The sequence below is a fragment of the Hakea prostrata genome, chromosome 3 (genome assembly GCF_041222555.1).
Source record: "Hakea prostrata isolate BN-2017 chromosome 3, UWA_Hpros_2, whole genome shotgun sequence".
Taxonomy (NCBI): domain Eukaryota; kingdom Viridiplantae; phylum Streptophyta; class Magnoliopsida; order Proteales; family Proteaceae; genus Hakea; species Hakea prostrata.
This window is the reverse complement of record NC_142602.1, coordinates 61,381,547-61,407,251: the sequence shown is the minus strand read 5'-3', so window position 1 is coordinate 61,407,251 and position 25,705 is coordinate 61,381,547. Positions and strand designations below refer to the sequence as shown.

Here is a 25,705-nt window from a genome sequence, read left to right as displayed (position 1 = left end):
TCAGATTTGAAATTTATTTTCAAGATGTTATAGTGTGATTATTTCAAGATGTTGAAAAAGAGAAGTTTCTCTATACCGAAGAGATTAGTTAAAATCTTGGATAATTTTGTTGCTTAATCTCTAGTGTAGAACATGCAAAAGGGATAAACCCATCTAGCATTTTGCTTTTTTCTTTTCTTTTCTTCTTTTCTTGTATTTTTCATCATGAAAGATTCATTTAAATATTACTGCATGATACCTTGAGCAGCCATTATAGATCAAGTCATCATAGTGGAAACTTAGCTTAAAATTTAAAATTCTCTACCGTGGCTAAATGTATCTATTTTATAATTTTTCCTGCTGACAATAAAATGGAGTTCTATAAATAAAGAGAGTTTGAGGCAGTGCTTTGCAAATTTTATAACCTACCACTGTTCTGAGATAATATTCAAGGTTACATTGAAATAAAAGAAGGAAAAACAAATTATATAAAACAAATTTGAATTTGAATCCCATATCCATTAAACCATCATTACTTAAGTAAAATAAATAATTAATCCTTGCATGAGTTCATGTAATGGTCACACTCAAAAACACATGGCATGAACCCATGAGAAAAGGGCTAAACACCCCCACTTCCAAATTAGGATTGTCGATTTGTTAGTTAATCAAAATTTGATCAATGTTGAATCACTCTAGCTGTAGTAAAGGTGAATCCAAATTAAAATAAAACCTAAATGAAATGTCTTGATTTTGGTTGTTCTAGTTATTCTTTTAACTTTGCGATAAGATGATCTTATTACTCCGGGTTGAGATCTGTCACCCTTGAGGGCATAAAAGGATTAGTCCTATACAAAAACATATGGTGTAGGCTACGAGATATAAAAAAATCCGGACTTGATAATAATATAAAAATTTCTCCAATTAATATGAGATGTATGAAGAAGGAGAACCACTATTTGTGTTGCTTCTTCATTAAGAGTTCCAATTATTTTCGCATGCATTAACTATGATTGTTTATTGAAATTAAATTTTGGGAAGAACAACTCTAAAAGTAGAATTGGATTAATTCAATTAAAAGCAAGTTTGTCAGATACCTGATTTTGTACATTAATTTGCTCAGTGTTCTTTATAGAAAAAGATTTTCATTCACATTAGATGAATAAAACTACATTTATTTAAAGTCATTCATTATCTACAAAATATTATGAAAAGTTCACATGTAATAATCAATATAAGATCAATCGTACCTTAACACTCTTAAAAACCAAAATTTAGATCAACTTAATTAAATTGTTTTAGGGAAAAAAAACTTTTTATGTACAGTAAAAGAAAAATATATTCATCTAGACTTATTATTCTTGAACATTCTTTGCATGTCATTGGACACTTGATCAATGATACAGGCAAATAAATTTCTTTCTTTCTTTCCATTCTATTCTTTTCTCTTTTTATTTTTTTTCGATACTCATAGGGTTAGCAAACTAATACATCTACACTCTATGGAATTTTATTCTATTACATTTATTCTTCCATGTCTCAAATTGTATATCAAACATATCCCTACTGATAGAATAATAAGACTAAGTGATAACTTGACATCTACTATATTAGATGCCTGACAACCAATCCACAAGGCCTTAGATCACGTGTTGGGCGCATGCATGCCACTCTTGTCATATTGCACTCTTCACCCATTGTACCTTGTCCTACATGGACAATCAAACGGGAGCCTTCATTGCTGACTGGGACAATGTTCTACATGCAGTGTTGTTTAGGATATGTCCTACATGTTTACCTTAAGTAGGGTGGTCAGTATAAATGCCCCATCAATGCAAGGCCATGGTATACACTCTTGACTCTCAATCCCTAATTGTCTAAGCACTTTGATTTCTTAAAACCCTGATGCAGATATTGATGCTTCACAATTTGACTTTCGCATCGAGGTAGCTTTGTTGATCAACACGATCGGATTCCGGTCAACTAGTTGGTCATATTCAATTGTAACAGTATTCGAACTCCATTATGTAAACATAAGATTTAAAGTTTGTTTTGAATTAAAAATATGAATGGATCCATTAAATTACAAAAAAAGAAAAAGAAAAAGAATTCTTTGTATGAACTAAGTGTAGGTGGAAGGTTTTTGCATCTTAACAAAAAAAAAAAAAAAAAGTGAAAGGTTTTTGCATGAGAATGACACAAAACTGGCTCACTTCCTGGTTGGGTTGGTTCATATTCCAGACTACCAAAAATAAAAGGAAAGAAAAATTGTTTTTGAATTGGTTTTAGTTACTCATGTTAAGAGTCAGCATATGTTTATGGTGACCAATCTTACCTTAATTATTCAATTTCAAAGGTGGGATCTATACAAGTGATTTGTGTGGTAGAGACTATACATGGAAGATACTATATAATATCATCTTCAAGGGAAGCTGATTCATATTGTGTGGTGATCTCTTCATACATGCAGGATCCAACATGAACATGTATAGAAGCATTATGGAGATAATATAGTAATTTTGCTACAAATATGATGATATAATGATACAATCCTTAATGGTGTGGAGAACTTCTCTCCTATACTTTATGGCAAATCAAACCAAAAATGGAAGATGCAAGAAACTAAAAATTACATCAAAATTAAAACCAATTGTCCCTTGTCAGAAATCATATGTTTAACTTTCTCCTTTTCACACTTTAAATTGGATGGGAATGGTCCAAAGGAATCAATTGACACCCTAAAATTGAATCGGAATATTGGTCCACACTAACCAATAGACACTACTACACTTACCCTTAATTTCAAAACTAGGGATGATTGGGTTATGGATGTTAAATCAAGCAAAATTTTCATCCACAGCAGATGAGATAATTAATGTTGCAGCAGGTAACGATGTTAGCGACGGGTAATTTAATTTCTTTTTTTCCTAACACTTATTTACTTATCTATTTTTGTAAAAAGGAAATTTCCTCTCACCTTCCTCAGTACTAAATCCAGATGATACAGCTACTATATGATGAGATAATGTTGCAATCAGTCACAGTGTTTGTGAGGGCTAATTTATTTTTTCTAATTTTTATTTATTTATTTATTTATTTATTAATCTATTTTTGTAGAAAAGACATTTCCTCTCAACTTCCTCAGCAGGCACTATATCCAGCAGAGTAGAGCATAGCCAAATACTCCCGTAGGCCAACAGTGTTTCTGTTCTAATTCATGTAATCCTCTCTCTCTCTCTCTCTGGGGTTTTCTCTATAAATAGAGGGAGTCTTGAGGCAGTCTTCTTCAATTCACTCATTCACTGTTCTTCTTCTCTTTGAGAGTGAATCATGGCTTGTTCTTCCTTACTTATCGCCATTTTCTCACTGTTTCTGGTTCTGGGGTTTGCCTCTGCTCAGCTTTCTCCCACTTATTATGACTCTTCATGTCCCAATGCTCTGGCAACCATCAAGGCGGGGGGGGGAGGCCCGCTTTCCGGGGGCCCTGGGGGGGGGGGGGCCCTCCTCCCGCTGTTTTTTTTTTTATGTTTGTTAAAAACGTAACCCCTTTTTTTTTTTTTTTTTTTTTTTTTTTTTTTTTTTTTTTTTTTTTTTTTTTTTTTTTTTTTTTTTTTTTGTGTTTTTTTTTGTTGTTTTTTTTTTTTTTTTTTTTTGTGTTGGTGTTTTTTTTTTTTTTTTTTTTTGGTTTTCTCTTTCTTTTTTTGGGGGGGGGGGTTTTTTTTAAATTAATTTTTTTTTTTGTGTTTTTTTTTTTTTTTTTTTTTTTTTTTTTTGTGTGGTGTGTTTTTTTTTTTTTTTTTTTTTGTGTTTTTTTTTTTTTTTTTTTTTTTTTTTTTTTTTTTTTTTTTTTTTTTTTTCTTTTTTTTTTTTTTTTTTTTTTTTTTTTTTTTTTGTGATCGCAAGGTCAAAATTCCTCATGCCCTAATCGTTTCGGACCAATCATACAAGGGTAAAAACGAAACAGAGAACAGAGAAGACAACAACTGATGACGGAGTTCGGCTATAAAGCCTACGTCTCCGGGACTCTAGTGTGAATCCAATCCACTATAGGTTTGGGTGATTACAAACTAAAGAAGAAGAACAGCAAGGAACATATAACCTGTAATACATCGTATCTGGTTCTCATATGACCATCGAACGATCGCCTTGCTCACACGATCAGAAGCCCTATCTTTCCATGATCAACAACCACCTAGAACCATAGGTACAGAAGATCGAAGATGGAAGCCATGAACGAAACCCTCAAGAGATGCTTCAAGAACCCGTAGCAGAGAGCAAATGAAAATCAGAAAACTGAGTTACATCACTCGTGCGAACCAAAAACCCCAGCCTTAATAATAAGACTTGAACCACATGAACCAAAACAAACCGGTTCGGTTCAATCACTAAATACAAGATTACCAGATTACCCCAACATTCTCCCCCTTAATCTGTATCCCCAAAGAACTAACTATAGTGAATTGGATGCGACCGTCATCGTCCACGTATACCTGCACACACAAGACAAAAGAAAACATAGTACAAAACAAATAAAGAATATGCAAAATACCTAGACACACTAACCATGCAACACTAATGACTCCATGCAGATATACCATGCAACAGACTGCACCAGGTAGAGAAAACCCTAAACATAACTCATAACTCATAACTCACTCATACAACAATGAAGAGCAAACATGCACACACCAGGCATATATCCCAAAACTGAGATAAACAGAATAAGAGTTATAAAAATTTGGGCAGCATCTCCCCTAAAACTGCAACAAATGCAAACCTGATAAACAAACAAATAACCACAAGACACACACCACAATCTAAAAACAAGTAATATACAACTAAAAAAAACTTACAGAGCATATGTACTAAACAACATTACCAATTCTCAACAAATCAAGACAATGTAAAAATTTAGAAAGAGGCAATGACTTAGTACCACAAATCAGGATTATGCTCAAGACTTACCTTTTCAACTAAAAGTGAACCATCAGTTATTTTATCCCTGAGAAAGAAGTATTTAATATCTATATGCTTGGTTCTATCATGATAAACAGGATTCTTACATAAGAAGATAGCACTCTGGTTATCAACAAAGACAACAGGTTTAATCTTCAAAATACCAAGTTCACATAACAAACCATTCAACCATATACTTTCTTTAACACATTCGGATGCAGCAACAAGCTCGGCCCTCCGTAGTGGACAGAGCAACTATAGGCTGTTGTTGCACCTTCCAACCGATGCAATTACCGGATAATGAGAAAGAAATAAGAAGATAATGATTTCCTGTTATCTATATTACTAGCATAATCCGAGTCAAGTATATCCTTCAAGAATAAGATCACCAGGTGTGGACTTGAACACTAGACCTTTATGAACAAGTACCTTTCAAATACCTTAAAAGCCACTTAAGAGCAAGCCAATGTTCTTTACCAGGGTTAGACATAAACCTACTCAATACACTAACAGCATGAGCAATATCAGGTCTAGTACATATCATAAGATACATAAGAGAACCTAAAAGACTAGAATAAGGGATCTTTGACATTTCATCTTTTTCAAAATTATTCTTAGGACAATGATCATTTGAGAGTTTAAAATGTGAAGCTAAAGGAACATTTACATGTTTACAATCAAGCATGTTAAACTTCTTAAGCACTTTCAATAAATATAACCTCTGACCAATGAACATAGTATCCTCCCCCTTATCCCTATGAATCTCAATCCCTAAAATTTTCTTGGCTGTCCCAAGTTCCTTCATCTCAAATTCAGATTTCAGCTTGTTCTTAACATCTTGAATCAGACTAGAATCAACACAAGCAATCAATATATCATCAACATAAAGTATAAGATATAACACAACAGAATCTGAAATGAGAAAATATAGGCAACTGTCATAAACACTTTTCTTAAACCCTACACTCAACACAAATGAATCAAAACGTTTATTCCATTGCCTAGGAGCCTGTTTAAGTCCATAGAGAGATTTCTTCAACAAGCAAGCTTGTGATTCATCTCCAGCTGCCGAGATGCCTAAAGGTAGTTGCATATATATCCTTTCTTCTAAATTGCCATGAAGAAAGGCAGTTTTCACGTCCAATTGCTCTATTGTCATTTTGTTCTGAGCAACAAGGGACAACAACAACCTTATAGTCTTATACTTGGCAACCGGAGAGAATATTTCATCATAATCCACCCCTTCTCTTTGAACAAAACCTTTTGCAACAAGTCTAGCCTTATATCTTTTGGAATTATCAATTCCATCATCTTTGATTTTAAATATCCACTTACAAGGTAATAACCTTTGATCCTTGGGCTTCTGAACTAATTCCCAAACCTGGTTCTTATTTAATGAATCTAATTCATCATTAATGGCTTGAACCCATAAATCTTTATCTTTGGAACCCAAAGCTTCTTCATAGGAATTAGGTTCTTCTAACCCAATATCAGAGACAGAAATATCAGTCTCATGTGCAAAGTTGGCTACAAACCTTCTAGGTGGCCTAATCATTCTCCTAGTTCTATCCCTGGCCAATTGGTAACTACTCAGATCAGGAACTTCTTCCACCTTACCAGTAGAAGACTCAGGAGAGGGCAATGGCCCACTCTCACTCTCAGAAACTACAACCTCAGACTCTTTATTACCAGAGCTAGGTTGAGGGGAAGTCAAGGGTACTTTTGGTATACTAAAATCAAGAGTCTGAGCAGGACTTAAGAAAACATCAGCCTGCCCTAAATCAAATTGAGTGAAGTCTGTTATTCTTTGATCAAGTGGATTCAAGTTGGTATTGTCAATGGAAAGACAAGGGAACACACTCTCCCTAAAGAGAACATCCCTACTAATAAAGGTCTTAACACCAGGCACAGTCCTATCCCATAGCTTGTATCCTTTCACCCCCTCAGGATAACCTAGAAAGATGCTCTTTTTACTCCTGGGTTCTAATTTTCCAATACTCTGATGAGCAAAGGATTCACACCCAAATACCCTGAGGTAACTAAGACTGGGAGGTTTACCCCACCACATTTCCTCAGGGGTTTTAAACCCTAAGGTAACAGAGGGACTCCTATTGATTAGGTGAACAGCTGTTGTAACAGCTTCACCCCAGAAACCCTTAGGTACCCCTGAACTGATGAGCATACATCTAGTCTTGTTTAAAATTGTCCTATTCATTCTTTCAGCAATACCATTTTGCTGAGGGGTGTATTTAACAGTCCTATGCCTTTGAATCCCTTTATCATTACAAAATCCATTAAACATTTCATTAACAAATTCTAATCCATTGTCAGTCCTTAATGTTTTGACTTTCCTATCACTCAAGTTTTCTACCAAAGCAACCCAATACTTGAACTTTTCAAAAGTTTCATCCTTGGTCTTCAATAAGAAGATCCACACCTTCCTTGAGTAGTCATCAACAAGGGATAAGAAATAAGAATTTCTACCATAAGACAAGACTGAAGCAGGTCCCCACAAATCAGCATGTACATACTCTAATATATCCCCAGATAAGTGAGACCCAGCTCCAAAGCTTAACCGGTGCTGCTTACCTAAGACACATGACTCACAAAACTCTAAGTTATCAATGACATCCTTGCCAAACAGGCCTTGTTTACTTAGAGCTTGCATTCCTTTATTGCTTATGTGTCCTAGCCTAGCATGCCACACACTAGTGATATTTGATTCACTTGACAGACAACAAGTATTGGAGATATTATTAAGGAATGTACTACCATCAAAAACATACAAACCAGACTGAGAAATGCCCTTTAAACATACATGAGATCCCTTAGATACGGGACGAGACTACCCCCCAGAGATACAAGTTACAAATCCAGCACTGTCAAGGCTACTAATTGAAATCAAGTTTCTCTTTAAGTCAGGTATGTATCTAACATCATGTAATGTAAAAACAGATTTATTGTGATTTAACAATTCAACAGAACCAATACCAACTACATCACATAAATCATCATTACCCATCATAACTTTGGCATTATTCAACTCAGACAAGTGTGTAAACCAGTGTAAGTGTGGACACATGTGATATGTACAACCTGAATCTAAAATCCATCCTTCTTGCCTACTAACCTCAGAAATGGTAAGCACCTCACTGATGTCTTCATAGACATTGGCTTGACCATTCTTGGGTCCAGGCATATCAGAATGGGTATTCTCCAATTCCTTCATCTTTCTCTTATAAGCAAAACAGTTTTTCTTAAAATGTCCTACTTTCTTGCAAAAGAAGCATCTCTTGAGGTTTGTTTCAGACTTGTTGTTCCCATTATTATTCTTATTGTTAGACTCATGGCTTTCAATAACTTTCCCTTTTCCTTTTGGTCTCCCTTGTTTGTAAGAGCCCTTGCCCTTTACAAACAGGTTTTCCCCACTGCCCTTAGTCTTACCAGAAGCCAATAGTTCAGACTCCCTATTCTTTAAGGCATCAATCAATTGTTCTAGGGAAATGTTTTGACATGCATATTTGATTGAGTTCTTCACAACAAGGTAATCATTATGTAATGAATTCAATAGGATAATAGACAAGTCCTGATTTTCCAATTTAGTCTTTTCACCTGTATTGGCTAAGTCTTGAATAAGCTTCTTAAATATATCTAGGTTCTTGTCAAGGGTAGTTGTAGGGTCCATCTTAAACCCATACAACCTCTCCTTCAAATAAATTTTGTTACCTAGATTCTTCTTCTGGTATATCTGCTCAAGCTTGTTCCAGACTTTTATAGGGGTGTTGTCTTCATCATCAAGACACCGATGACCCCATCTCGTGATATTCCGAGCATGCATCCAATTGCATTCTCCATCACTTCAGTCCTCAAGACTCGGATCAATACTTTCAAAGAAAGCATCTGGGTCATCAATAGATCTTAGGAGCTTCTGTTGAGCCATTAAGGCTCGAACCTTCCTCTTCCAAATCCCAAAGTCCCCAGTTCCATCGAACTTCTCAATGTCTACCCTGGAACTCCCCATAGGAGTATCCAAACTTAGGTAACTAGGGTCCCTCCCTAGTCCTACAGCTCTACTAGAGCCTGTGGTTATAACACTAACCACACTGGGAGGAGTATCCTCCCCTGGTAGACTTAAACCCTTTCTGGGCTCCACTTTGAACCCGGTCCAAAACACTAATCAGTATATATAAGAATTCAATTCACAATACTGATTAATCAATTCTGAAAAAATGAAGATTATTCTAACAAAGTGTTAAATAATCAATATTAATTAATCACAAAAAAAAGAATAGTCTCAGTTTATACAAATTATAAAAACAGCAGCCTAATAATCAGATGTTAACACCACAGATCAATACATACCAAGTATTAGATCAATACTAACACAGAAAAATTAGACAGCATATATTATGATGAGAAATTCAAGATTGAATGAGATTAATTACAGCCAAAGACATATCAGAATCATATATCTATACTCAGATTGTTTCCTTAACAGATTCTAAACACTTAACTGAGCAAACAAACAGTTATATGAAAATATAACAGAGATTTATATAACCCGAATCAGAGTCATATCACATACCACACATATGAGATGAGAATCAATTTCATACGTTAATACTTATGACAGAACTTGGATGGAAATTATACAAACAACATAATAATTCATATAACAGAAAATGTCAGCAGCGAAAGAAATTAAAAGAATTTAGAATAACATGTTACAATCTTAACCGTATAGACTATCTTCACAATTTAGGGTTTACTTGATTTCACAAAACCTAAAACGAAGCAGGGACCATGATTAACTTAGCTCTGATACCAATCTGTGATCGCAAGGTCAAAATTCCTCATGCCCTAATCGTTTCGGACCAATCATACAAGGGTAAAAACGAAACAGAGAACAGAGAAGACAACAACTGATGACGGAGTTCGGCTATAAAGCCTACGTCTCCGGGACTCTAGTGTGAATCCAATCCACTATAGGTTTGGGTGATTACAAACTAAAGAAGAAGAACAGCAAGGAACATATAACCTGTAATACATCGTATCTGGTTCTCATATGACCATCGAACGATCGCCTTGCTCACACGATCAGAAGCCCTATCTTTCCATGATCAACAACCACCTAGAACCATAGGTACAGAAGATCGAAGATGGAAGCCATGAACGAAACCCTCAAGAGATGCTTCAAGAACCCGTAGCAGAGAGCAAATGAAAATCAGAAAACTGAGTTACATCACTCGTGCGAACCAAAAACCCCAGCCTTAATAATAAGACTTGAACCACATGAACCAAAACAAACCGGTTCGGTTCAATCACTAAATACAAGATTACGAGGGGGCCCGCAAAACCCTAAAAAAAACCTTTTAAAATGTGCGAAAAAAAAAAAAAAAAAAATTTGTGGGGGGGGGGGTTGGGTGGCTTTGGTGGGGGGGGTTGGGAGGGGAGAGGGGGAACCGAAAGAAGAGGTAGGGCTGGCCTGAAGACCCCCCCCTCCATCCCTAAAACCATAAGTTTTCTTCTCTCTTTTTTCTCCAACAAAGGTTTCACGATGGAAGAAATGGTGGCTCTCTCAGGAGCTCACACCATAGGTGAAGCTAGGTGTACTAACTTTAGAGATCGTCTGTACAATGAAAAGAACATCGATGATTCCTTCGCTGCATCCCTGAACAGAAGTTGCCCAGCCACCGGAAGTGACGATAATCTGTCTTCAATTGACACCATAAGTGCAACAAGCTTTGATAATGCATATTACAAGGATCTATTGAGCTTGAAGGGTTTGTTGCACTCCGATCAACAGCTCTTCAATGGTGGCTCTCGCCGACTCCCTGAGTTATCGCCTACAAGCAAAAACTCTACGCTTTTCTGACGGATTTTGCGAAGCTATGCTGAAAATGGGGAATCGGGTCCTCTCAAGGGTAAAGATGGGCAGATCGAGTCAATTGCCGGACGATCAATAATATCTAGTGTAAAGTCTTGTTGATTACCAAAAATGCTATTGTAACTGAATTGAAATATACGGTTAATATATACACAAGCTAGGGTTTATTAAACTGTGTTTATCACTCCCGAATATGAAGAACTTTTGCAAGCAAATTAGAGTGTGTAGGAATTTGATTTACTCAAAATCCTATATCATCTAGAAGGAAAAGCAAAGTCCTAGAAGTTAAATAGTATACTTTTCATCTTCTATTGGCATATAGATCCATAAATAGAATTGGGCACTGCTGAAGGCTCTGGATCAATTTTCAAATTTAAGTATTTAATATTGAGCGATTCATTTTTATTTTGTTAATGAATTGATAAAGAATTCATAAACAAAGTATCGGAATCACACAATTAATGAGGGTGAAATCGATTACCTGAAATAAGATCATCCATCTTATTTATAGATATCTTAGAACACACCATATGAAAGACTATATACAATAATACGAGATACTAGTCCCTTATACCCTCCCTCAAAGTCAAGGGACCCCAATGAGCTTGAGTCTTGGAACGTAGATGATGAAAGCGAGGGGAAGATAGACTTTTGATGATAACTCAAGAACCGAACCAAGAGCAAAGACAAGAGGGAAGGAACCCCACCCAAAAAAAAACCGGGGCCGACAGAAAAAAAAACACAAAAAAAAAAGAAGGGGGGAGGACCCACCAAAAATAAAAAAAAAATAACCCCCCACACCAAAGGAGAAAAAAAAAAAAAAAAAAAAAAATGCCCCCCCCCCCCAACAAAAAAAAAAAGAAGGGGGGAAGGAGAAGAGAGAGAGAAGCAAAGAAGGGCCGCGACGAGCGACGAGGAAAAAAGAAAAAAAAAAAAAAAAAGGAAGGAAAGGAGGAAAGAACAAAAAAAAAAAAAAAAAAAAAATAATTTTAATTTATTTTTTTTTTTTTTTTTTTTTTTTGATCCGACTGAGCCTCCTCTCGTATCCGGGACGATGAGTCCTGCAAGAAAGGTTAGATGCGGGCCGGCTTGTGTGCCGGGTAGCCGCCTCCGATGGCAAAGTCAGATGATGAACAGAATGAGGTCTCGTGCAAAAGCTACGCAAGATTATGCTCAAAGTGTATTGGTTACTTACCGGAGGGGTAGATCTGTGTATTTATAGTGCGGGTGTTACCTTTTACGTGTTTGGTAAGTTGGCCTGACAAGGACTGATGTTTCTCCTCGGATCATGCTCCCTTGTCGTTAGCCCCATTCAATCAGCTGTCGAGTTGACCTTCTATAACAAGGATGATTGCTATATTTGTGGCGTACGTTACGCCTTCGGTTATAGAAGATCGGCATCCTTCCCGACTAACAGCAATGTGGAGCCCCATTCAGCTGGGACCCGATTACGTTGCATCATGATAGGGTCGGGTGTAACCCGTTTAATATGACGGTACCCATTCACTCGGGTTATACCCGACTGGTGCATATCTTTCCGTATCATAAGCCCCCTATCCCGATCGTTGCTTGCGATGTTCGGGATAGTTAAGTGGTTGGAATGAGTCGTATCTCGGGAGGTTCCACGAGTTCCCTTCCCTCGGGACATTTCCAGGAATATCCCTTAGTGGGCGCATTGAATGCCTGCGCACTAAAGTGACCAGCCGTTTTTTGTAACGGCTGTCCTCAGGACTTCGCCCAACCTGAGATTGACACGTCAGGCGGCTAGGCGTAGGCTTCATAATGAGAGCTTCGGGGGAGGCGAACCGTTTTTGCTTTGCAACCGTTGATCGTCAAGAGTCGTAACCGTCTGATCAAGAAGTGTAACGCCTCTTCCGGTAGTATAAATAGGGGCCTTTACCTTCCTTTTCTTCTCACTGTTTTCTTCGCTCTCGACTAAGCAACGCTCCCGACTGACTTCTGAAGCCTTCTCAAGCCTTCCCTGCTTTTTAATCAGTAAGTTTCTTTTTCCTTATGGCCCCGAGAAGATATAAGGCCCCGAAGAAGCCAAAAGTAAGCTTGAGAGGGTTTAGGTATCAAAACAAGGTTCCCGTTCCCATCTATCGTGATAGACGTCGTCGGGCTGAGGGTTATACCAGTGAGGGTGATAGCGATCAAATGAAAAAATACAACCTGACCGGGGATCGCCTGAAAGAACTCCATGAGCAATCTTCTGATGAGGAGAAATCCAAATCTAATAGCTGCTCAACCCAGGACGACGATCCCCGACTCTATGATGAGATTCAAGAGATGTTCCGTAAGGACAAAGAGAGGCAGGCGATGCAAGCCTCGGCTCCATCCCTCGCACCCGATGAAGTGGAAGGGGAAGTAGAGACCGGGGTAGAAGCAGAGGAAGAGGCCGAGGTTGAGACCATTCCAAGTGTAGAATCCCGGGAGGGTCCTGATCAAAGTTTCGATTCGAACCCTGCTCCTGTTTCTGATTCTGCCACTCCTTCCGCTCAGAGTGCCTTAAGACCCGAGTCTACGGCCACTTCCCGAGATCCCCCTGCTGTATCTTCCCAAGCCTTTCTTCGGACTGATGTCCCATCTACCTCCCGACCATCCAGATCAAAAGCTCCCCCTCGACCGCCCTTTCAACGTCCTAGCGGTTTCCGGGGGGCCATCCCTCGTAAACCTGATGTTAAAAAACTCGACTCCGCAGCCTTAGAAATTCTTCAAGCCGAACCCTTAACTCCCTGGCACATTAATTTTGTCCAGAACTCCTCGGGACCTGAATTCTATCTTTGCTCCTTGTTTCCCGAGGATCTGGATAGGTTTTTGGGTAGTTTTGGTATTCCTGAGGGATATCAGGTTATTATCCCGACTGATAGCCAGAGAGTAAATAGTCCTCCCGAGGGATTTTATCCCTTATATTATGATGCTTTTATCGGGGGGTTACGTCTCCCGTTGCATGATCTTTTCATAGATGTGCTTGAGCATTATAAGCTCAGTCCTTCCAATTTGAGCCCGAACAGTTGGAGGATTATGATCGGGTTCGTCGGTTTCTGTAAGTCGATCGGGGTCTTCCCGACTTTTGGCTTATTCCACCATTACTATTCCCTTCATCCTCACAGCCAACGCGGCTGGTTTTTCTTATCCAAAAGAATTTCCCCTTCTCAAGGGAACTTTATTCTGAAGGATTCCCTCCCGTCCACTACCAAGAAATGGCGGGAGTTTTATCTCTTTTTTAAACCACCTTCTCCCGAGCCCTTCCGTACTCAATTCCAAGAAGTCTCCAAGGGGAAGATCGACCGTCTGAATATTCCTGTCGCCCTTCATCCCGAGGAGGAAGACTATGTAGATATAATAAACTCGGTTGACGATGACGAACTCGCAGTCCATGGGTATTCCATGGAGTACGAGTCAGTTCTTCAGCTATGGGGTTTCTCCCCGAGTAAGTCTCTTTTTGTTATTTATGTGTTGTCTATGTTGTGCCGACCGATACGTACTCTTCGTCTTTCGGTGAGTCAAAACATCTCCGAAGATGATCTTTCGGCCATGGCGCTCGGGAACATGGACGAGGCCAAGCGACGGAAGCCCGTGTCTACAAGCAAGACTCCTTCGGGAGTACTCAAAAAGTCCCGGCTCAAACTCCCGCAGCTGCCAAGGCGATAGCCCTTCCTCCCGGGGCATCCCGGACAAGAGTTTAAAGAAAAAGGCTCCTTCCTCGGGAGCTGAGAAGCGTAAGGGAGACGGCGTCCCTCGTCCTTCAAAAAGGGTTCGTATTGACGAACCGGCTCGGGAGGTTGCCCCTTCTTCTTCGGGTGGTGACCTTGGTTTCAACTCCGTGTTCAGCGACTCGGAGTATGCTGAACAGTGGCTAAATGATGCCACTAACGATGCTGATGCAACATATCCGTGCAACCTCCCGAACATGGAGTTTTTTAATGAGGGATTCAGGCACTGTCTTTCTTTCTTCTTTTTCTCCCGAATCACTATTATGAATCTTCTTACCCGGGTAAATTCTTTTTTTCAGATATGTTGCTGGTGTCGTGCACATTTTTTTTCGAGTCTCTTCGCAGGCTCGGGACCAAGCCAAGCAGTTAGCGCTGGCCGAACAGCTCCACGGGGAGTCGAACGTTCGGGCCCGCACTGCTATTACTGCCAAGGAAGATGCGGAGAAGAAACTGAAGGACGCCGAAGAGAAAGCGGCGAAACTGAAGAAGGAAAGGGATGTCCTTTCCAAAAGCAAGAGCAAATACAAAGGGAAGGTCAGTGACTTGGAAGAGAAAGTCGGGAAGGTGTCCGAAGATCTGAAGGCATCTGAGGCCCTTTTATTGGTGGAGAAGAATGAGAATGCCCAGCTGAGAGACAAGTTGAGAGAGCTGGAGTCCTCGGGTACAGGAGCTTCAAGGCGAAGTGTGCTGGAGGAATACTTCTCAACTCCAGAGTTCAAGAGTCTCCTTCTGGCTGTTGCTACTCCTTCCTTTAAGAGAGGTATGCGAGTTGCCTTTAAGAAGGCTCTGCAGCAAACTGACCTTCCTCGCCCCCGAGAGCCGGAGAAGCCACCGGACCCTCAGATTTATGATGAACTCAAACGCCCTCGTCCCGAAGGCCTTCCCGAGATTGAGGATTTCCCTTTTCCTGATGCTGTGGATTACATTGATCCTCTTCCCCAACCCTCTCCTGAAGACGAAGTAAGGGAGGAAGGTGAGGACGAAGAAACAACAGTTCGGGAAGGAGATAGTGAGTTGCCGAAGGAGCATGAACGGGGCGAAGAGGAGATCCAGGGTTCGCCTGCCAACACTGTAGGCCTGTTGGAGTCCCTTGAAGGCGTGACCGAACCGGCTGTTGTGGAGGACCTTCCCGGGAGTCCTTCAATTAAAATTGATTAAGTCTTAATGCTGAATATTGTAATCCTTTTATGACTGAATCAAAATTTTCTTCGTTTTTGCATAAGCCTGAGTATACGGTATTTTTAAGAAAAAATGCAATTCCTATTAAGAAAGAAGTAATTACTCAATCGGGAATCACCCAAGTGAATGGTATCTTTGAAAAAAGATGCAATTTTCCTTAAAAAAGGAATAATTAATCAGACGGGAATCAACCCGAATGAATGGTATCTTTGAGAAAAGATGCAATCTTCCTTAAAAAAGGAATAATTAATCAAACGGGAGTGAACCCGAGTGAATGGTATCTTTAAGAAAAGATGCAAGTTCCTTTAAAAAGGAGTAATTAATCAAACGGGAGTGAACCCGAGTGAATGGTATCTTTGAGAAAAGATGCAAGTTCCTTTAAAAAGGAGTAATTAATCAAACGGGAGTGAACCCGAGTGAATGGTATCTTTAAGAAAAGATGCAAGTTCCTTTAAAAAGGAGTAATTAATCAAACGGGAGTGAACCCGAGTGAATGGTATCTTTAAGAAAAGATGCAAGTTCCTTTAAAAAGGAGTAATTAATCAAACGGGAGTGAACCCGAATTTATTGTATCTTCTTTAGAAAGATTCGATCTGGTAAAATGTGAAGTCACAAACGGAATTGACCCGATGTCTTTATTGGTAAAACCTCTTTAAATTTGTGGAATGCCATGAGCGATCAATCGGGCTTCCGCCTTCTATTCTCTTTAGTCGGTATGATCCTGGCCTTGTTTCTTTTTCCACCAGGTAAGGTCCTTCCCATGTTGGAGCTAACTTTCCTTGATTTCTTGGGTCTGAAGCCCCTGTTCGTCTTAAAACCAGATCCCCCGATCTATATCTTCGGTTGTTAAACCCGAGAGTTGTAGTCTTTGTGCCGCTCTCCTTTGATACAATAGATTTTTCTGTTGTGCTTTTGTCCGGGATTCTTGCAAGAGATCTAAATTCTCCCTGAGCCCTTGATCATTTTGTTGTTCATTAAACGTATCATAACGCAATGATCCAGCCAATACTTCCACGGGAGCTAGGGCCTCAGTCCCATAAGCCAAACAAAAAGGGGTTTCGCCAGTTGGGGTTCGTACCGTAGTTCTGTATGACCATAGTACGCTCGGGAGTTCCTCGACCCACATTGCCCGATTATCTTCCAACCTTTTTTTGATCCCATCAAGAAGTGTCCTGTTGGTGACCTCAACCTCGCCCATTGCTCGTGGGTAGGCAACCGAAGCGAATCGATGTTCTATATGGTACCTCATACAAAAGGCTTTGAACCCGGCACCTTCAAATTGTTTGCCGTTGTCCGTTACTAGTATCCGGGGTATCCCGAACCTGTATATTATCTTCTCTTGAAAAAACTTTTCCATCTGTTTCTCCGTGATGGAAGATAACGGCTCAGCTTCGACCCACTTTGTGAAGTAGTCTATTGCAACCACCATGTACTCCCGATTCTTGGGAGCTTTCGGTAGTTTCCCGACGAGGTCCATTCCCCACATCGCAAATGGGGTCGGGTTGGAGATGGATACCATGGGGACCGCTGGTAACTTTGGGACATTAGCGTGTTTCTGGCATCGTTCGCACTTACGAACATATTCAATCGCGTCTTTTTGTATTGTAGGCCAGAATATTCCCGATCTTAATACTTTTTGTGCTAATGCCTTCCCACCCATATGTGCACCACATATGCCTTCGTGGATTTCAGCAAGGGCGTAACTCGCTCGGGATGGCCCTACACATCTTAAGAGGGGATTCGTGAAGGATCTTCTATATAGGTGCTCCCCGACCATGGTGAACCGAGCAGCTTGGTTCCGAACTTTCTTTGCTTCTTTCGGATCAGTCGGGAGAATGTCATCCCGAATATACGAAATTAGAGGTGTGGTCCAGTCTGATTCTTTGCTGATCTCAAAGGTTTCCAGTTCTTGGATACTCGGGCTATTTAATTCTTCAATGTAAACCGCTGAGTCCAAGTTTTTGTAACTTGCCATTGACAGTCGGGAGAGTTCATCTGCATTCTCATTTTCCTTTCTTGGTATCCGTCGGTATGTTACCTGCTCAAAGAAGGTTTGAAACTGTCCAACCTTGACCAAGTATTTAGCCATTCTTTCATCCTTAGCTTCATACTCCCCCCTGATTTGGTTGACAACCAATTGAGAATCACTTCTCACTTCCAGCTCCCGAACCCTGAGAGCTCGGGCCACTCGCAAGCCTGCTATGACAGCCTCATACTCTGCCTCATTGTTTGAGGCTGGGAATTTGAATCTTATTGCGTAGCCGATGGTGAAGTTCTCGGGACTACAGAGAGTCAATCCCGCTCCCGATCCTGAAATATTACTCGAACCATCAACATGTAGAATCCACAACTCGGATTTTCCTTCTGTTGGCATTTGGTCATTTCTCTGTGGTATAGTGCTTTCGACTATAAAGTCGGCCAACACCTGGGCTTTTATAGCCGTCCTCGGCCTGAACTCAATCTGGTACTCGCTAAGTTCTACGGACCACCCGACCATCCTCCCTGCTACATCTGGCCTTTGAAGTATTTTCTTTAACGGGAAGTTAGTCGGGACTATGATCGGGTGCGACTGGAAGTAGGGTCTTAGTTTTCGTGATGCCACGAGAAGTGCCAACGCTTGCTTATCAATGTCCGGGTACCGTTTTTCAGCATCTATAAGCACATGGCTCACATAGTAGATTGGGTTCTGAACGGTATCACCCCGAACCAAAACTGCACTGACCGCTGTTGGCGAGATTGCCAGATAAACCGTAAGAGCTTCCCCAGACAGGGTCGGGCCAAAACCGGTGTTGTCCCGAGGTATGTTACAAGATGATCGAAGGCCTGTTGACACTCCGGTGTCCAAGCAATTGTTCCCGAGCTTGACGTGGTCTTCAAGGCTTTGAAGAATGTATTACACTTTTCCCCAGCTCGGGATATGAACCGATTTAAAGCGGCCACCCTCCCGGTTAAACACTGGATTTCTTTTATAGTAATCGGTGGTGTCATGTTGACCAATGCTTGAATCTTTTCTCGGATTAGCCTCGATCCCTCTTTGGGAAACCATGAACCCAAGAAACTTTCCCGAGGAAACCCCGAAGGCGCATTTTTCAGGGTTCAGGCGCATTCGGTATGTCCTAAGAACATCGAATGTCTCCTCCAAGTCAGCCAAATGTCCTGCCCGAACCAAACTTTTTACAAGCATGTCGTCCACATATACCTCCATGTTCCGCCCGATCTGTTTTTGAAAGATCCTATTGACAGCTCTCTGATAAGTTGCCCCTGCATTTTTTAACCCAAATGGCATTACTCGGTAGTAATAACTCTCCCGGTCAGTCATGAAGGAAGTGTGTTTCTCGTCTTCCCGACTCATTAAGATCTGGTTATATCCCGAGTATGCGTCCATGAAGCTAAGGACCTCATGACCTGCAGTAGCATCGATCAGAAGATCAATCCTCGGGAGAGGATAGCAATCCTTGGGGCAGGCCTTGTTCAAGTCAGTATAATCGGTACACATTCTCCATTTCCCATTTGCTTTTTTCACCATAACTACATTGGCAAGCCAAGTTGGGCATTCGATTGGTTCTATGAAACCCGACCTCTCCAATTTTTCTACTTCTACCCTGATTGCCTCATGCTTTTCAATTGCAAAATTTCTTCGTCTTTGGATGACCGGGGTAGCATCTTTCTGTATCCAGAGTTTGTGCTCGCTACTCGCCTGTCTATCCCGGGCATATCATTTGCTCGACCATGCGAAGATATCTCGCATTATCACACAAGAACCGGGTAAGTCCCTTCTTGAAATCGTCGTCGCTGCTCGAACCAATGAACGTTCCTCGATCGGGAAAGGATTGACTAAGTTGGATCCTTTCCAGCTTTTCGACGGGTTCCGCCCGCTGCATGCTTTCTTCATCGCGGTCATCCCGAACCTCGACGTTCATGGCCGTTCCCGAACTTTCTGGCTTACGCTTTTCCTTCAGATAGTTTGTATAACATTGTCGGGAAGCCGATTGATCTGAGCAACATTCCCCGACTCCGGATTCAGTCGGGAACTTTAACTTCATATGCCTGGGAGACACTACTGCTTCAAGTGCGTTCAACGTTGGTCGTCCCAGAATGACGTTATATGCCGACAGTTCCCGGACCACCATGAAGTTTACCCGAACCGAAGTATCTCGGGGTGACACTCCCACTTTAAGATCCAGATGGATAGTTCCTTCTGCCACTGTGGATGATCCCGCGAAACCATATAGTGGCGTTGATGATGGTGTTAACAAATCATCAGCCAACTTTAATCTCCTGAAGGCATCATACGAGATGAGGTCGACAGAGGATCCCGTGTCCACCAGAACTCGGTGAACCTCCCGGTTGGCTATCTTGACTTTGATGATGATTGCGTCATCATGCGGTGACATGACACCGTCAAGGTCAGCGTCCGTAAAGGTTATTGGCTCGGGGCATACTGGATTTTGCCTTTTCTTAGGCAAATGTACAGCCCCCACGAACCGAGCCTTTTGTTTCGCCTTTCTGATTGACTCCACAGTTGGTCCCCCCCATTATGACGTACACGGGTGTTTCCTCCCGATCTTCCTTCTCTTTCCCTTTGTCCGCTTTTTTGTCAAGCTCTTTTGGGCTTGGGGATCGACCTCTCTTCTTTGGCGCCGGTGAATATGCTTGACTCTTCCCCGACTGCCTCACGTATTGACCCAACTTTCCTTGTTGAATCAATTTCTCTATTTCGAACTTCAGATTCCGACAAGCATCCGTATGGTGCCCGTAATCTTGATGGAATCGGCAATATTTGGTCATATCCCGATCCTCTGGAGGTGCACGTATCTTCCCGGGCCATTTCAACTCCTTTTTATCCCGGATATTCATCAGGATCTCTGATGGCTTCGAGTTTAAAGGAGTATAGTTTACCTGTTCACGCTTCCAGTTACTTTTTGGCCTTTGATGCTTGTCACTTGGGGATGGTTTTTCCTCACGATCTGATCTTTTGTCCCGATCCGATCTCCTGTCCCGATCCGCTTTAACCCGGGCATCTATCACCTCATAGACACTGGCTTGCTTTTGGCACCTGCGTAACAGCATGCCGTACGTTTTTGGCTTGTCCGTAAGCAAGACCTCCAGAAGCCTTTGGTGAGTAATGCCACTCCAAAGCGCGCTGTATGCCACTTGGTCATCTAGCTCCTCGATCTCGATGGCAACTTCATCAAATCTTTTCAGATAATCCCGAATGGACTCATTTCGGCCTTGTCGTATGCCAAAGAGACTGTCAGACGTCTTTTTACTCCCGATTGCGCTTCGGAACCGAGCTATGAATTTTTGGGCCAGCTCCCGGAAATTATTTATTGATGCCGGACGTAGACTACTAAACCATTTTATAGCCGGGCCCTTAAGTGATGCTGGAAAGGTTCTGCAGAGCAATTCATCCTCCCGACCTAGCACCGTCATCACTGATTTAAAGTAGCTGATGTGCTCTTTTGGATTTGTTTTCCCCTCAAAAGGGGTGAAGGTTGGCATGATAAAATTCCTTGGTAGAGGCATGTTCATGATTTCGTCTGAGAATGGCTCCCGATCTACTACATCAAGATCCTCGTCATGATCCCGATCTTCTAGTTTTCGCTCGACCTCGGCCACTCGCCTCCGCAGCCGGTTCCGCTCTTGTACCTTCCTCATCGGATTCGACTCGTTCCTTTTTTGAGCGAAGGTTTGTAGTTTCCTTCCTTTGGGATGGTGCCCGAGAGGTCGAAATTCTCGATCTTGAAGGTTGGGGCTGGCTTTCTCCTTCCTCCTCCTTCTCCACGATCTCATCAACATGCTCCCGACTATACCTGGGGGGCAAGGACCCTGTTTTAGGCGGCAACGAAATACGTTCTAAAGCACTGATCCTTGTCCCATTAGGCGTGGTTTGGCGCTTGCTTCGATCAGGTTGTATCTCCCTCTGCTCCCGAGTTATTTTTGTTCTCGGGATGCGCCTTGGATGTCGGGCTCCTCTCACCGTCCTGAAGGCTCTCATTAGCCTTCCCGACTGAGTGTTACGCCTTGGTCCTTGTTCGACCCCAATTTGATGTACTAAACCACGTAATACCCCTTGCATTTCGAGCATGCCTTTACGCAGTTCGTCCATATCTGCCATAATGGCCTGGTCCCGGGGTCCTCGTGATGTCCCTTCTTCAATTGGATCGTCCAGAACCATATTGTCCGGGAGCATCTCTTGTTCTTCGTGAACTGACGGATTAATCGTTTCTTCAGGAATTACTCGATCATCCCCCGTACTTTCTTGTCGGGAACGTCCATTTGTTCGTCTTACCATGACTTGAAGATTTTGTCGTTCCCACAGACGGCGCCAAACTGATGCGGATCAATTATGCTTTCCGGATCCGACTGAGCCTCCTCTCGTATCCGGGACGATGAGTCCTGCAAGAAAGGTTAGATGCGGGCCGGCTTGTGTGCCGGGTAGCCGCCTCCGATGGCAAAGTCAGATGATGAACAGAATGAGGTCTCGTGCAAAAGCTACGCAAGATTATGCTCAAAGTGTATTGGTTACTTACCGGAGGGGTAGATCTGTGTATTTATAGTGCGGGTGTTACCTTTTACGTGTTTGGTAAGTTGGCCTGACAAGGACTGATGTTTCTCCTCGGATCATGCTCCCTTGTCGTTAGCCCCATTCAATCAGCTGTCGAGTTGACCTTCTATAACAAGGATGATTGCTATATTTGTGGCGTACGTTACGCCTTCGGTTATAGAAGATCGGCATCCTTCCCGACTAACAGCAATGTGGAGCCCCATTCAGTTGGGACCCGATTACGTTGCATCATGATAGGGTCGGGTGTAACCCGTTTAATATGACGGTACCCATTCACTCGGGTTAACCCCGGGGGGGGGATTTTTTTTCCGTAAAACGAAGGGGTGGGGTTGGGGGGGTACTGGTACCGTTCAATTCTTTTCTCTTCATGTATAATGTTGAACGGTATTCCAGAGACACAAAACGAAGATGAGAATTTGTTATTTCACAATATGAATCATGTTACAAAAGGAAACAAGTATTTATGCTTATCAAATATACTAAAGAGTACAGCTGTCATGTGCAACCTCTAGTTGTAACCTCCTTAACACTACCCCTCAAGTGAGATGAGTCAAGGACCATAAGCTTGTCCCGAAGAAAGAGGAACCGAGCCCGAGGTAAGCCTTCTATATTCACAGACATGACATCCTACACCATGTTTTCCACTGAGATGGCCCATAGTTGGCTTTTTCCTTTACTTCGAGTCTTCGGACCTACAAACAACAAGGTTTCTGGGTCAAGGTTAAGGCTGGGTTTCACAGACATGACATCTTCTATTTTAGCCCTACAGAAAAGAAATGTGTCATCCGCGAAAAACGAGATATTTCAGGGGTCGGCCTTGCAATTTTGATCCCTTTGAACAAGTTAAGCCTTCTATATTCATTAAGAAGCCTAGAGAGAATCTCCATAATCAAGAGAAAGAGATAAGGGCTAAGGGGGAGACCTTGACGAATGCCTCGGTTTCCATTGAACCAACCATAGGGGCAGCCATTGAGTTTGATTAAGAAAGAAGCAGAGCGAACAAGTTTATGGACCAAATTACATGATGACTGGTCAAATCCTAAGAAGGAGAACAGATTAGACAGGACCTGCCATTCAACTCTACCATAGGCTTTGGATATGTCAAGTTTAAGGGCCACAAACCTGCATTTACCTCTGGTCCAATTCATAAAATGAATATCTCATGAGCCATAAAGATGTCCTCTGTAATTTGGCGTTTAGGGACAAATGCACCCTGGAGAGTGGAAATAATAGAGGAGAGATTTGCTTTCAGTCTGAGTGCAAGGGTTTTGGCTAAGATCTTGTAGCTAACATTGCATAGACTGATAGGGCAAAAGTTAGTCACCATTTTTTGGGTTCTCTTTCTTCAGAATGAAGCACACCAATGTGTGATTGGTGCCCCAAGGCAAGGACAGGTCCTCAAAAAAAAATTTGCAAAGCGAAAAACATCATCTTGGATAAGATCCCAGTACTTTTGAAAAAAGAAGGCAGTGAATCCATCAAACCCTGTGGCTTCAACAGGCTGAGGGAAAATACAACCTTTTTAAGTTTCTCAATTGAGGAAGGTGCTGATAGCCCTTCCAACAGAAAAGGGATGTTCATGCGGGGGGAAAGACTTTCTATATACGTTGTATCTAGGGGGCCAAAGGTAACAAACAAAATTGGAAGGTATTGAGAGAAAGCATCAGCAATGGAGTAGGGCTTCGATAGGGTCACCCCCTCATACTCAATAGAAATAATTTTACTCTTATTGTCACACCCCACCCGCCGGTCTAGGTTATGCCTGACAATCCGTGGATGCGTTTCGTCACAGGATCCACGGTCTTACCCATCAATGATAATAAATGCAAGAAATAGATAATCAAGAGCAAGAGCAAGTTCACATGATTAATCAAAAGAATTACAGGAGTCCAAATACTCCAAGAATGAATCAAAGAAAAAATCAAATCAAAGTAACCAAGTTTCAAGAATTAACGAGTTCAACAGAAGCACTAAAATAAACTAAATCAGTTTCTTTCCAGTAGACTTTTCTAAAGCTATAGTCTCCTCTTCTAAAACAATAAGATAGGGAGTTCTCCAATTCTTCTCCAAGGACTTCTCAAAATGTCTGACAATCTGCCTTCTTCGGCTACTAATGGGTGCTATAAGCGCACTCCAAGCATCCGCAAGAGGCTTCATGGACCACATCTCCGTCTCCCACTAACAGTGCCACATCCTCTTCATATATGAAGTTACACTCACGCGGTACATCTCCGGTTTCTGACGTGCTACCATCTATACCGTATAATATAACATACAAATAAAGGAACGAGTTTTGACTAACTCAATAAGGATAACACATTTTTCATACATATGTCGACATATCCAGCAATGTATATATGAAATGAATGATATGTAATAATATGAATGCTACTAAGATCTAACTATGCAAGTTTCTGGTCGGTTCACATGCTTTAAGATATGACACCAGCCCTCCTTTGGGTAGGTCTAATCACTCTGATCCCTCACGGACTGGCTACCTCTGTTGGGATCCCGGGTAAAGAGGTTTAGTCCTCATGTCAACCATGGTTGGGGTTTAAGTCAACACTCTCTTACCATGACCATTTGTTAGGTTTATCCTAAGCAATATATGGGCTTGGATTAATTACTGGGGTTAATAATTGATGGGGGTCTCAACAAATCGGGCCGATGCACTGCCATTAGGTTTGAGATGGGCCAAATCGGTCCATTGTGGAAGTGGACTAGGGTTTGGGATTGCTATTATAAATAGCTATGATGGGGTTCCTCCAATCTCTCAAGTTCTTTTGTTCTCTTCTTTCTCCACAAGAAAGAGGTACGGTAGGAAGACGAGGAGATTGGAAAAGGTTTCGTCACTTTACAGATTTGGCATTCAAGGTTTGCATCAATCTTCTTCAATATACGTCTGGTGTAAGGTATGTCTAATACTTCCTAATACATTTTATCGCATTCTAGTTCTTGCATGGTTTTATTATTGATTAGGGTTTTGAGAAAAACCCTAGAAGGTCAAACAATTGGCTGAAAATGGATTAACAACCTGAGATCATGAATCCTATCTTGAATTTAGGCTAAAAATAGAATTAGGAATAGAAATTTAGAGTGAAACAACTTGAAAATGCCTTCATAATACATACAATGACTACTTTCTCTTATCTATGTGCAGATATATAATCTCATATTATGAAGTTAAAAAAAAAAAAAAAAAAGAAAAAAAAAAAAGGGTTCATGGGGAACCTTATCCAAGGCCTACTCATATTATTTTTGAAGAACTTGCTCTTTTTCAAATTTTTGTAGATGGATAATGGGATAGTATTTCACACAAATGAGGTAGAGGGTGCATCATGTGAGATTATAATGGTGGTTTTGTAGTGTCTCAAAGCAAATGTGGACATGGTGCTTCAACAATTTTAGTTGAATTTGAAG

At 41.2% G+C, this 25,705-nt stretch overlaps 2 protein-coding genes and 1 pseudogene across 2 annotated transcripts; 1 reads left to right on the top strand and 2 right to left on the bottom strand.

Moving 5' to 3' along the window:
• The first annotated feature begins 10,492 nt into the window (after window positions 1-10,492).
• Window positions 10,493-10,810, top strand: LOC149022663 (peroxidase 2 pseudogene; annotated as a pseudogene).
• A 5,718-nt stretch (window positions 10,811-16,528) lies between these two features.
• LOC149022662 (uncharacterized) lies at window positions 16,529-20,111 on the bottom strand. Its single transcript, XM_089147675.1, has 2 exons — window positions 19,480-20,111; window positions 16,529-18,596 (listed from the first exon to the last, which is right to left on the bottom strand). Exons 1-2 carry the CDS (start codon window positions 20,109-20,111, stop codon window positions 16,529-16,531), a joined length of 2,700 nt encoding a protein of 899 aa, XP_089003801.1.
• A 64-nt stretch (window positions 20,112-20,175) lies between these two features.
• Window positions 20,176-21,150, bottom strand: LOC149022661 (uncharacterized). The gene has a single exon (XM_089147674.1). The coding sequence runs from the start codon at window positions 21,148-21,150 to the stop codon at window positions 20,176-20,178; it is 975 nt and encodes a 324-aa protein (XP_089003800.1).
• Between the last annotated feature and the right edge of the window lie 4,555 nt (window positions 21,151-25,705).

Bases quoted from the DNA above. Each gene is read 5' to 3' on its own strand.
- LOC149022662 (XM_089147675.1), bottom strand. From the start codon at position 20,111: ATGTCACCGCATGATGACGCAATCATCATCAAAGTCAAGATAGCCAAC. The intron at 18,597-19,479 runs GTTCTTGTGTGA...CATTCTTCAAAG, and splicing joins TTCAAGAAGGGACTTACCCG to CCTTGAAGACCACGTCAAGC.
- LOC149022661 (XM_089147674.1), bottom strand. From the start codon at position 21,150: ATGACGGTGCTAGGTCGGGAGGATGAATTGCTCTGCAGAACCTTTCCA.